Raw genomic sequence first — 13,045 nt, 5'->3', positions numbered from 1 at the left:
AGAACCTGCAAGATTGGGGACCTTATTCCAGGAGAATAGATCTTTTTGCTCTGTAAGTGAGGTACAACACTTTTCCACCTTCAGGAGCAGAAAGTGTTTTTTTATCCAATCAATGTAACTTTCAGAAGTGGAAACAGCAGTGGGCATGGATCACTTGGTGGGATTTCTGGTTACCTGCACAGTGTGAGCGTGGACACTCCAGGTTCTTGGCCTGGGTTCCCTTATCCATAAAATGAGGGAGTTGAGGTCTCTTTTAACTTTGTCTCCTTATGTTCTGTGGCTGCAGTTTTCTGTGTTGAGTGTCAAAGCATTGTGTCTTTTATCTGACGTCTTTGCTCTCCCCTCTCCCCATCTTCTCTACCTTTCTCATCTCTCTCCACATCTCCCTCCTCGGACTCTAAATCTTCCATTGGAAGAGTTGCCATGTTATCTGTATGGTAGAACTGAAGAATTACTTATTCTTAGCAGATGGCATTTTATTATTAAAGTTTCCTTCAAAGGAAGATTGAATTATGTTTTTATTTGCTTTTATCATAAGAAATTTAATGTAAATATACCTTGATGGAAGAAATGTTCCGATCTCCTGGTTTAGAATGCAGAAAAGAAAAAGGTTCTTAAAAAAATAACGTTGAAGTATTGCTTCTGTGTCACAATCCTAACAGAACAAGAACAGAATGCTTTTGCCAATATGCTTTCTCTTTATCCTGCTAATTAGACTTCTTTGATTTTTGTGCTGCCAAAATACTAATTCTTCTATTGATGGCACATAGGATGTCTAGTTTCTAAATTATAAATGGCCTCAGGGAAATCTATGATTTTTTTCAACATGACTGAGATAATAATCGCATTCTTGTAAACCTTTATGTTTGACTGCAGCTAAGCTCTGTGTTTCATAGCTATGACTTCCTGTGGCTCTTTCTGTCCTTTTAGTTTGTGTGGGACCTTAGTTTCCACAGATATGTGTTATTGATAAAGATCAAACAAATAATTTTCCGTATTTATATATAGTACTTTGATTTTTAGTTTTGCGCTCTGGAAACAACTGTTGAATTCACAATATAATCGGTGATTTTGATGCGTTTTTATAAAGCTAACTACCTGAGGGTAACATTTTGATGATATTGTCTAGTGAAAGAAGTTGTGCTAGACTTAATAAAATAGCATACACATTTCACACTAAAATGTCAAACGGATATAACTGATCAAGGAACCACTACTCAGGATATTACTGTGTGGATAAAAATGTAAACACTTCACAAATTTGTTGATTATTTGCTACTGCCTTACCTTTAGCGACCACAGACATATGAGTTTAAAGGCTATAATTCTGCCTTTATAATGTTTTTAAAAATACCAATAATAAAACAGTAACCAAATGAAATAATTTCTTCTTTTAATACTAGAGCACTTTTGGCTTTAATCTCCCTTTTCATAAAAAATATGCTGCTGGAATACCTTGGATATTAGAAATCCTATCCCAAACTTCTGCCTCCATAACATTCTAAGCCAGGCAGCATCCTGGCAGCACTCGTTGCCTGGTGGGGTCGAAGCCAGAGCTCCATCGTAACTCAGCTGCTGGGCCCAGCAAACAGAGACAAACTTTGCTTCTGAACTAAATGTAGAGTCTTTAGAATGGAGGCTTTTCTGGAATTGGTCTGAAATTGAAATAGACCTTCCATGAGAGTCCTAAGCCAGGACAATTCTGATTAAATTCCAAAAGCAGTGCCTTCCTACATGAGGAAAAACAACCATTTCCATGTATGTATGTGACACCAAAAAACATATGATAGAGAAACCTGTGTAGTCATCTCAGATGGACTCTCAGTGACTTGCTTTATGACCTCAGCTAAGTGAACTTGGACTTTAATATCAACTTTAACATAATAAAAATAAAATACTAACTACTTTCATGTATTGAATATGTGTGACTGTTATTAAATATTGGGGTAAATAAAATTAAAGTTAGTGTATTTTATGCACAGATAAATGCATAATATTTTATTTTTCTTCTCCAAATTAACTTTAGATTCAAATGTACCAGTTGTCCAGGCTCCTTCATGACTATCACAGAGATCTCTACAATCATCTTGAAGAAAATGAAATCAGCCCCAGTCTTTATGCTGCCCCCTGGTTCCTCACATTGTTTGCCTCTCAGTTTTCACTAGGATTTGTAGCCAGAGTTTTTGGTAAGAGATGCCTATGATCAAATGGTACAATGTTATTAATCCAACGAATATCCCTCTCCCCAGTGTGGTGCCTGATTGTTTTATCGTGTGTTATACAGAAAAGCAAATTGCTAATGGAATTTAATAAATTTGCCTGGCTCTTTTCTGAGAGTAGTTTGAAATCATATTGGTCTTAAATGAAATTGAAATTAAAGGGAAAGAAGAATTGGATCCTGTATTTGAGTAAACTGTGGAGAAGTTTTTTTTTAATCCAAACTAAGGACTTACTACATATCATTTTCCATATTTTTTTATACACATGCTTCTTAGCTCAGTTTTTATTTTTGTTTTTACTTCCCCATTATCTCCTTCAACACTAATTCAAAACAGAGAGAAACATGTTTTCTGGTTGAGTCAATGGACGTAACCTATATCAGTGTGATTTCTAATGACAGTCTGATTTTGTTAATAGGGTAACTGAAATTCCTGTTTTGTTGCTTAAGTGACTCTCCTTCCATGCCAGTGCAGTGCTGGCATCAGTCTCTAAGACTGGGTGGCTCAGGGTAACAGCACTAAACATGGCCGGTAAGGCGTGGGGCTAGTTACTGAGTTCCTTCTGCTTCATCACATTGTTAGGCACCAAGAATAAAAAGAGAGTATGACATGGTTCATGCATCTTTTGGGGGCCCTTAAATCTATTCAAAAGTCTTTGGTTATGTTTATCTAATCCATTATTTAAAAAGCAAACAAATAAAAAATAAATAAAAACAACTCTTTATTAGAGGTTTGTTCTTAAAGATGTTTAGGACCTCTGTGACCCCAGAAAGAGCTCCTACAGTTTTTACATTCTGCTTATCTTGTATCCATGTTGATATTTGTAACTTTGCCTTTGCTAAATTGGAGCTCTTTGTCAAATTGTATTTGGCCCAATTGTAGATTATTACCAGTATTAGAAAAAAAAAATGAGTGAAAATGGAATACAACAAAAATATCAGAGTATATCAAATGGTAAGGAAAATGTTTGGATAAGCTTCAGTTTTGAAGATATATGTGTAATATGTACACATGCACCAGATTACAGTATATAGTTTCTTTCTTATTGGGGGCTGTGGTTTAAAAAGTTAAACAGTGCATTAGTGTAATATGGTCTTTGGACAAAGTGCAGCAAAAGAGAAAAATGAAGAAGTGCAGAATCAAATGTTCACCAAATTTCTCTTCTTTATTGAAATACTTGATTGCTTCTCTCCAGTTTAGTTTTTGGGTAGGGGTTGGGTTCCTATTTTTGGGTCTTTTAAAATCCTCTCATTCATTATATGTATATATTCTTCTTAAGATCTATATATTTTTTCTTCTCAGAATAATTTACCAAATCAAAATGATAAAACAATGTTTGAAAGCATCTCTCTTTGACTTACCTTGGGAATATGGTATCAGAGCTCAAGAAACAAACCTCCCCAGGTCTTTTTTTTTTGCAATGAAAATATGACTGATGCTGTCAGCTCTGCAGTAGCTGCTCAGTCCTTTTCTTTGAATTTAGTAGAGAATAGAGGTAGTCAGGAAAGGGAAAGATGCATGAGCCAAAGTCACAGTTCCCTGTTTTCTAAGGACTCCCTTGCTTATTACATATTACTGATTCCAGAGTGGCAAAGATTGAACCTTTCATATAGAAATATCTGGTACTTTCAAAACTATTGCCTGTTTGTATTTGTTAGGAAGCAGAGTTCAGAGTTAGGGTAGGTTTTCTTTTTTTTTTTTCTCTTTCACTTCTGATTTAGGTTATATATTACTTTTGATTTTTCTTTTAAAGTTTTTTTTTTAATTTCCTGCTCTGATATAGGTTTAATTGTATGTGGATGGTGCATTTACTTTTTTATTATGGTAATAAGAATTTAAGTAGTACGAATTGGTTATGCTGATTTGTTTTTGTATTAGTCTTGGGAAACAAAATTGAAGTATCAGTTGAATAAACATCTTTAGGTTTACCTAGTCTCCACTAAATTTGCCACTAAAAATTATAAATACATAGGGGCACCTGGGTGGCTCAGTTGGTTAAGCATCCAACTTCAGCTTAGGTCATGATCTCACAGTCCGTGGGTTTGAGCCCCACATTGGGCTCTGTGCTGACATCTTGGAGCCTGCTTCAGATTCTGTGTCTCCCTCTCTCTCCGCCCCTCCCTGCTCATGCTCTGTCTGTCTCTCTCTCAAAAATAAACAAACATTTAAAAATAAATAAATAAATAATAAAAATTATAAATATGTACACAAAGAGATATATAATTAACCTTTTTCTCTGGCCTTATCTGACATTCCTAAAGAAGTAAGAATAGTTAAACATCTGTTTGTTGGTTTCAGTCATATATATTTTTTTAATCTAGGTGATTTTGACCATATTCTTTTGTAGAATATTTTGTGATTCCACTGCATTAAAAACAACACCACCACAAGAAACACAAAAATCCATTAACACAAAGAGTGTACTTTTTACAATAGTGGATGCATAATTTTGATCATGAAAATCGTATCTCTTTTTTTTTAGATATTATTTTTCTTCAGGGAACTGAAGTTATATTTAAGGTTGCGCTTAGTCTGCTGAGCAGCCAGGAGACACTTATAATGGAATGTGAGAACTTTGAAAGTATTGTCGAGTTTCTTAAAACCACGCTACCTGATATGAATACATCTGAAATGGAAAAAATTATTACCCAGGTATGATTAAAATGATAAAGGCAAGATATAAGATCACTCAGCAGTTTCTCTACTAAATATATATTAAAAATGCTTTAGTATAAAGACTTAGATTTGCTTGATAGATTTTTTTTTAATTTCATCAGATTTATTTTATTTGGAAGTGAGATTATTGTGAAGTTTCTACATTGTGAAACTGCCTGTGTGGCTATGCACAGGAAAAGTGGTTCAGTGCTACATAAGAAGTGTTTGGTGAATTTCAATTTAGACCAATGGTAAGACTGAAGACAGAGCTGACAGAGTTAGGAAGACTGACTAAATAAATAAGTAAATAAATAAATAAAATAAAAACGAGACTTACTTAAATATATAAGGAGTACATGGGGGTGCCTGGGTGGCTCAGTCGGTTGAGCATCCTACTCTTGATTTTGGCTCAGGTCATGATCTTGCAGTCGTGAGATCGAGCCCCATGTAGGGCTCTGCACTGGGCTTAGGGCCTGCTTGGGATTCTTTCTCTCCCTCTTCCTCAGCCCCTCACCCCCTTTCTTTCTCGAAAAAAAAAATGTAAGATATATAAGGAGTACATGTGGCAAGAGCCTAGGCTTTGGAATTAGTATTGGATTTACGTCAGCCTCTAGCTTTTTTATTAGTTGGTGGGCTTGTACACATCTCCCTAATCTTCTGAACCCTAGTATTCTTACTTCTCAAATAGGTCAATACTGATCTGAGAGGTTTTACGAAGCTTAAATGAGACTTCATGTATTGATTAGGGTCCCTTGCAGGAAACGGTCTTTAATGATTCAAACAAAGCTACCAACTTACAGGGGTTTAGGCAGGGTTAAGAGAACCAAGTGTGGCTGTCCAGGTGCTCAGGAGCTAGTGACAGAGGGAAGCTGTTGATATTCTGGTGTTGAGGGGGCAGAGGAAGGATCTAATAGTGTTTTTAGGCCCAGTGAGTGCTGGAACTATGCAGGAGGAGTTTCTGGAGCTTTTGTACTTTTGGTGAGCCAGGCGAGGAAGGAGCAAGGAAGAAATACAACCTCTCCTCCTCTTTCTGATTTCCTGCAGCTGCTCTCCTGGGCCATACCCAACCAGAAGCCAGCAGAAAAGGAGGTGTGAAAGGGAGATGCAGGTCCCAAGGGTCTTCCTCCCAGGTCCAGCAGAATAGATGAGGGCAGAGAATTGGATCTGGGAAGCAAATGGAGAGTAATCAGCACACCATGTATCTAGTCCTGGCTCTTCACAGGGACTAGGTTAAGTGGTAGTTGTATATTGATGTTACTCAGATGGCATGACCAAGCTTCCGATTTGTAGATAAAGCAGTAATGCTTTATGAGTATTGATAAAGTTTACCACTTTCCTAGAGGCACTTGGGATGGCCAATAAAAGGGTTTAGAGCAAGAGAAAGGGAGTTTGACATCTTGTTCTTGTGCCCTGCCACCTACTAGCTCTGTCACATTGGGCAAATTACAACCTCTCTTTTTCCATACCAATAAATATAGATCCATGCTATCATTTTTAATGGTTGTGCAACAGTCCCTTGTGTCCATGATTTCCCACTAGGTAGGGAAAAACTGATACTTGTTTGAGAGGGATGACCAGGTTGTCTAGACAACCCATTTAAATTCTAATATTTGAGTATCTCTGATCGTGGTAGGATAAATAAATCAGGTTTGTTGTGGTTTCTTTTCTCCCCACAGTGTTAGTGTAGACACCATTGCTTAAATGGCAGCTGCTGCCTCCCTTCCCTTGCAAGTTTAGACTAAGGAGCCATTACCCATCCACTGACTTTTAAGCAAACTGTCTTGCTGCGGGGTGGCAATATGGGAGAGCAGAGGCAGCCCCGATTAAACCCTACAGCTCTGTGCAGTGCTCAGGGAATGCAATTATGAAGATTCTCTGTGTGGTAGAATATGAGATGCATAGAGGCCTACAAGGATTAGCAAATGGATGAAGGCATTTAGTGTAAGACCTGTCTACCCCATTCACAAGTAGCTAGAAGTATTTTTGGTTTCTTTATTATAGAAATACCCTATGCAATTTTGCATAGATTATCTCTAACAGAGGTAAGAATCAGCAAAGATTATCTCTCACATAGGTAAGAATTACCAAGTAACTAATGTTGTATCTGGTATGCTACATTTTTGGAGAGTAACTGGATTATGTATATTTTAGTTGCAAAATACCCTTAAACATTAACTTATTCTATCGTCTTGGCCTCATTATGAGAATGTTTCAGTTGTGTAGAAATAATCCATTTGTCATTATATAGACAGTCATATCTGTTTTTCTTCCTTTTGATATGCCATATTATTCTTCATTAGTAAGCACTTGGAAATCTATGTGAAGTACCCCAGATACACAGACTGTATTTTGGTATCCATACTAAAAGCCAGATGAACCCATTGTGTTTTCATGGCAGGTTTTTGAGATGGATATTTCTAAACAGTTACATGCATATGAGGTGGAATACCACGTGCTGCAAGATGAGCTTCAGGAATCCTCATACGCCTGTGAGGATAGTGAACCTTTGGAAAAGCTGGAGAGGGCCAATAACCAACTGAAAAGACAAAACATGGACCTCCTAGAAAAGTTGCAGGTAAGGATATAAAGATTTGATTAAAAAAGCACTTGACTGCCTCCTCCATGCACGGAACGATATACAAGGAATGGCAGAGATGTTACATAGAGTGAACCATTGCTGACAGAGGGTCTGTGTGGCAGACTGCGTCCAAGTGTTCTGGGGGCTACAGATGCCCATATAAACTTCAAAATCACTTGGGAGAGAAATTTTACACTCACAAAATATTAAATGACAATTCTAGGCAGAATCTGGTTAAATACCTATAGGGTGTTGCACATATTTGGCTACATTCAGGGGAGGAGGGGTTGAATATGGGGAATTGAGAGAGCTCTGGAGGCCTTGGGGCTTGAGCTGGACCTGAGGGATTGGTGGGAGAAATGAATGGGGGGGGGGGGTTGGTATGAATGAGGAAGACAGGGCAGAGCAGCAGGGTAATCTTAGGGTGTAAGGTTTATGTTTGGGAGAGATGGGATGAATGTGATGGAGGCAGAACTGTAACTTTCAGTGTCAAACAGAAGAGCATGGTTTTAATCCTGCTGAGAAGGAAATCTCTCAGGGTTTTTGAACTGTACTTTCAAAAGATCAGTGTGGAAACCTTGATGAGGACAGATTTGAATGGGGAGAGAAGGTGTGGAGATCAGCTAGAAATCATTTGCAGAAATGATTTGCAGTGGAAATTGTCTAGAGTAAAACTCAGTGAAATGGAAAGAAAAGGAAGCATTTTAGAGAGAATTGAATGAAAACATGTAACACATAGTCCCTGCCATCAAGTTTACAATTATTTGGAAATATAAAATACTATATATGTATTTATAAATGTATATTTACAAATGCAATAAGCAAGTTAGTATAAACTAGTATTCTGCACCTGTAACTTGTATGATAAGTGCTGTATAGCCAAGCCCTGAGGGGCAGGGTTTGAGAGTGATTGGTGGAGGGGAGGTTAGAAGGAGAACCTTCTGAGGGGTGGGGGAAAATGTGTTCAGAGTTGGAGCTTAAGCGTCTCATGGCTCCTTGGTTTCTGTTTACCCCCCATTTTCCAGAATGACACCTGTCCCCAAACTAGAGACCACTAAAACTCTGTTTCTATATGGTGAGTCCCCTGACAAGAATGACTAGGAGAGAAAGCCTTAGAAATGAGGGATCTCTTGGCTGTCTGGGTGGTGCAGTCACTTAAGCATCCAACTTCAGCTCAGGTCATGATCTCGTAGTTCATGGGTTAGAGCCCCACGTTGGACTCTGTGCTGACAGCACAGAGCCTGGAGCCTGCTTCAGATTCTGTATCCTCCTCTCTCTTTCTGCCCTTCCTCTGCTTGCTCTGTGTGTCTCTCTTTATCTCAAAATTAACATTAAAAATTTTTTAAAAATGAGGAGTCTCTAGAGTAATTGCTCCAAGAATAGGAACACTGACTTCGTTCACTTCATCTTCCATTAGCCTCTGCCTACAGAAAATTATATGCCTATTCAAAGAAAGAGACAACATTGTCTACTTTAAAAAAGAAAATATTATTACTCGATGCTTCAATGGTGATTAATTGAGCACTTCCTTATTAGGGAAAGTGGGTTTGGACCCATTTTATAATGACTTTTTTAAAAAAAGTTTATTTATTTATTTTGAGAGAGTGCACATGTGCGAGTGGGGGAAGGGCAGAGGGAGAAAGAGAATCCCAAGCAGGCTCTGTGCTGTCAGTATGGAGCCTGATGCAGGGCTCCATCCCGTACAGTGAGATCATGATGTGAGCCAAAATCCAGAGTCAGATGCTTAAATGGCTGAGCCACCCAGACATCCCTATAATGACTTTTATTAATGGTTACAGACTTTTTCTTTTTTTAATGTTTATTTATTTTTGAGAGGGGGAGAGAGAGAGAGAGAGAGAGAGAGAGAGAGAGAGAGAGAGAGAGAGCATGAGCAGGGGAGGGGCAGAGAGAGAGTGAGTCACAGAATCTGAAGCAGGCTCCAGGCTCTGAGCTGTCAGCACAGAACCCTACATGGGGCTTGAACTCACGATCCACGAGATGATTACCTAAGCTGAAACTGGATGCTCAACCAACTGAGTCACCCAGGTGGTGCTCCACAGACTTTCTCATTGACAGTTAAATATCATTATCACGTCTTGGTTCCCAAGTTACGTGGGAACCCCTGACATCAATTGAAACTGATAGGATCCAAAGTATGTGTTTAGAAAACCCTATATTTCTAGTCAGAGGGTGAAAATCCTCATTTAGCACCTCCAGGAAGCATCAGGAATCTCCTTTTTCTCCTTCATCCAGATCCCACTCACTCCAGTGGCCCTGCCACTGTAGGATGCTGATTTAATACTGCATTTTGGTGTATTCAGTGAAATGAGATGTATTTTGTTGATACTACAGTTTTATTTTAGAGCAATTGAAAAATATCCATTTCATGAAGGGTTTCAAAGTATTTGTTTCACATACTATTTTATTCATTAAGTAATATGATATGATTGGTTAATACATGTAAGGTCGGGATGCTGGTCTGATGAGGAACCAGAGTCTTCAGATTTTTGATTTGGAAGAATTTGCATTGTTTTTCCTTTCCGCCAAACAGTTAGCCCATGCTAAAATCCAGACCTTGGAATCCAATCTGGAAAACCTTTTGACCAGAGAGACCAAAATGAAGTCTTTAATCCGGACTCTGGAACAAGAGAAAATGGCTTATCAAAAGACAGTGGAGCAGATCCGGAAGCTGCTGCCCACCGATGCGCTCGCCAATTGTGAATTTCTGCTGAGGGACCTCAACTGCAACCCTAACAACAAAGCCAAGACAGGAAACAAGCCATAACTGAAGAAGTGCCCTCTCAGCAGAACATGCTCTTAGAGCGGAGGAAAGGAAGAGTCTGTATGCTGCTGGCCCAGCGCTGGACACCAGAGCTGACAGAACCACTTGAGTCTGGTGCTGCGCCCGTGTCCTAGCTGGTGGACCTCGGTCTTACTAGAGTACGCCAATCCTAAGCCATTGTACATATGTAGACTGGTTTTTTCTGTTGTTGGTATTGACTATGTACATATATATAAAATGGACACAAACAGTTCATGCTTTCAGATCAAAAGAGTAGATGTATATTTAGTGAATTTTTTTAAATCAGAACTTCATGAAACCCCCACCAAAGGGAAGTTAAAATGAAATTCCCCTTGGACATATGTGAAATCATTTTGTCTTTGTAGTGAAACAAAGCTTAGAGCATCTTTGTATATTGAAATATACTTGAAAAAAATGAATGTATTTTTTTCTCCAAAGAGCAGCATGTTTCACTCAGTGGTGGAGAGGTAGAAACATTTGTGTAACTTTATGTATATCTGTCTTAAAATCTACTGACATTATGTATACCTGATTGCCAATCATGCTCCTATGGATTTTTCAGGAAGGTGGGGGCCTTCCTCCCCTGCCAGCTTTGTGCCAACTAGCATGTTGTGTCTACATGCATTTTGAGTCAGGCGAGGCATTACTTTGGATGTGTGTTAAGGAGAAAGCAAGACATCATAGTGGAGTCTACCCACCCAGCTCAAGGTGAAAAAGAATGTTGCTAGTTTTCTAGCAAATTAGACCAGCATTATTACTCAAACTAAAAATATCAGGCTTCCAAAATTTAATTTAGGACCTAAATTGTCTAGATCAACTTTTTACTTTTTTAATTTAAATTACTGCTTATAGTTGTGAATGGACTCCCTTTTACTTGGTGCCACAATTGGTGACAAGGATTTGGCATTTTCCCACAAATGGGAACTCCTAATTTAGTTCTCTCTACCTGCAATGAAAGATAGGGAAATGCGATCATAATTGGTTTTCTAAAGATAATATGCTGTATTGACACATTTTTTTTTAGCATTTATTTTTGAGACAGAGACAGAGCATGAACGGGGGAGGGTCAGAGAGAGGGAGACACAGAATCCGAAACAGGCTCCAGGCTCTGAGCTGTCAGCACAGAGCCCGACGCGGGGCTCGAACTCACGGACTGCGAGATCATGACCTGAGCCAAAGTCGGCCGCTTAACCGACTGAGCCACCCAGGCGCCCCTATGTTGACACATTTTTTTATTGTAGTTGCCAACGGACAGAATCTAATCTCTTGATCATCTTTCCCTTGTATGTGAAAGTTTGGGGGAATTGTGAAATGTTTGAGAATAAACTGTTGAAATCCACTGGAGAGAAGGGACAAGTGGCACCAGGCCCTTTTTAAGATCTACAATTCTGCATTTGAACTCCCAGCTTCCTCAGGCTACAGCTTAATAGAGGACATTCATGCATGTTGGGTATATGGAAGGAAAGTAATTTTCAGAACACACCTGCTGTTCTCCATTTGAGATGAGTCTATGATAGTGCCTCTGAAAGTTGATGCAGCATTTTTGCCTCTCCAAACAATAGTTATCATCACTGCTTTTTGCAGTACTTACCACAGATGGATTATCTAGGATAATTTTCTTCAGAGGGGTTTTTTTTATACACAAGCTACAGTACATTATAGAGTAGAGAAAGAGCAAAGCTCTCGAGGTTTGGGAAAACCTTGAAGAGCAGATGATAAACATCTGAACCCCCTGCCTTTACACCATTACTTAGTATAAATGTAATGATTCCTGTTACAGATCAGCATGCCCTCTAATCCAGGCAGTTTTTCTAAAAAAGAAAATAAAGTCTTATTAGGAAAGTTACCACAGTTTCTAGTTTTAGGAAATGTTGATTCTGGGTACCCTATTAAGTTGGGGTTTTCAGCTGATTTGTTTCTTGGATTCCCCCAAATTTCTCTATTTGTAGGTGAGGTTTTTCCTGTGAGGAATATGACAGATATCATCTAGTTACTGTCTGGTGATGGAAATTACCTTATGTGTGTTATATACAGGTGGTAGCCAAAGAATCTTTAAATTGGGAAAAGAAACTTTTCCTTTCAGTTCAAAGTTAATTTTACTCTGGATACTCAGAGTGTCATGAGTGGTATTATGTATGGTGTTCAGAGATTTAGGTGTCTTGGATACAGTATTTTTTCTGAAAATGAACTTTCTTTTTCTTTTGTGATTTTTTAAATGTTGCCCCAGTTATGCTTTATGTATTGTTACATCTTCATCCGATTAATGTAATGTCTAGTTCATTTCCAATAAATACATTGCTACAGTTTCCTTGGCTTATTGGTTTTACCTTTGTTTGTAGTAGGAAAGATGATACTCTTGGTTAGATTTCTTTACAAAATCTGTATAGGCTGGATTATTGCTACTTAAAATTGGTTCCATGATAATTCTTTTCAGACAACAGGGCGCCTGGGTGGCTCAGTTGGTTAAGCATCTGACTTTGACTCAGGTCATGATCTCATGGTTCGGGAGTTTGAGTCCAGCACCGGGTGAGCTCCAGCCCTGCATCGGATGAGCTCAAGGCCCACTTCAGGTGAGCATGAGCCCTGCTTTGGGTGAGCACGAGCCTTGCATGAAGTGAACACGAGCCCCACTTCAGGAGAGCCCCGCTTCTCTCTCTCTCTGCCCCTCATAGAATTCCCTCTCTCTCTCTCTCCACGCCCCCCACGCTTGCTCACTTTCTCCCCCTCTCTCTCGATTAAAAAAAAAAAAAGAATCAGATAACAAAGGTAATTTATAGAAATATTTATGAA

General features: G+C 38.7%; 1 protein-coding gene across 11 annotated transcripts in view; it reads left to right on the top strand.

Annotated features, from left to right (window-relative positions):
• TBC1D4 (TBC1 domain family member 4) overlaps positions 1 to 10,556 on the top strand; it is a 184,074-nt gene extending 173,518 nt beyond the window's left edge. For all 11 annotated transcript variants that reach the window (XM_027065019.2, XM_053216627.1, XM_053216621.1 and 8 more), the window contains 4 exons: positions 2,027 to 2,186; positions 4,702 to 4,871; positions 7,273 to 7,449; positions 10,004 to 10,556. In XM_027065019.2, the coding sequence (XP_026920820.1) occupies positions 2,027 to 2,186; positions 4,702 to 4,871; positions 7,273 to 7,449; positions 10,004 to 10,237 (741 nt within the window). In that variant the 3' untranslated portion in view covers positions 10,238 to 10,556. The remainder of the gene's footprint in view (positions 1 to 2,026; positions 2,187 to 4,701; positions 4,872 to 7,272; positions 7,450 to 10,003) is intronic.
• Positions 10,557 to 13,045: the final 2,489 nt, after the last annotated feature.

The sequence above is a fragment of the Acinonyx jubatus genome, chromosome A1, assembly GCF_027475565.1.
Source record: "Acinonyx jubatus isolate Ajub_Pintada_27869175 chromosome A1, VMU_Ajub_asm_v1.0, whole genome shotgun sequence".
Lineage (NCBI taxonomy): Eukaryota > Metazoa > Chordata > Mammalia > Carnivora > Felidae > Acinonyx > Acinonyx jubatus.
Note: the sequence above shows the minus strand (reverse complement) of the source record. Positions and strands in the feature narration are given on the sequence as shown.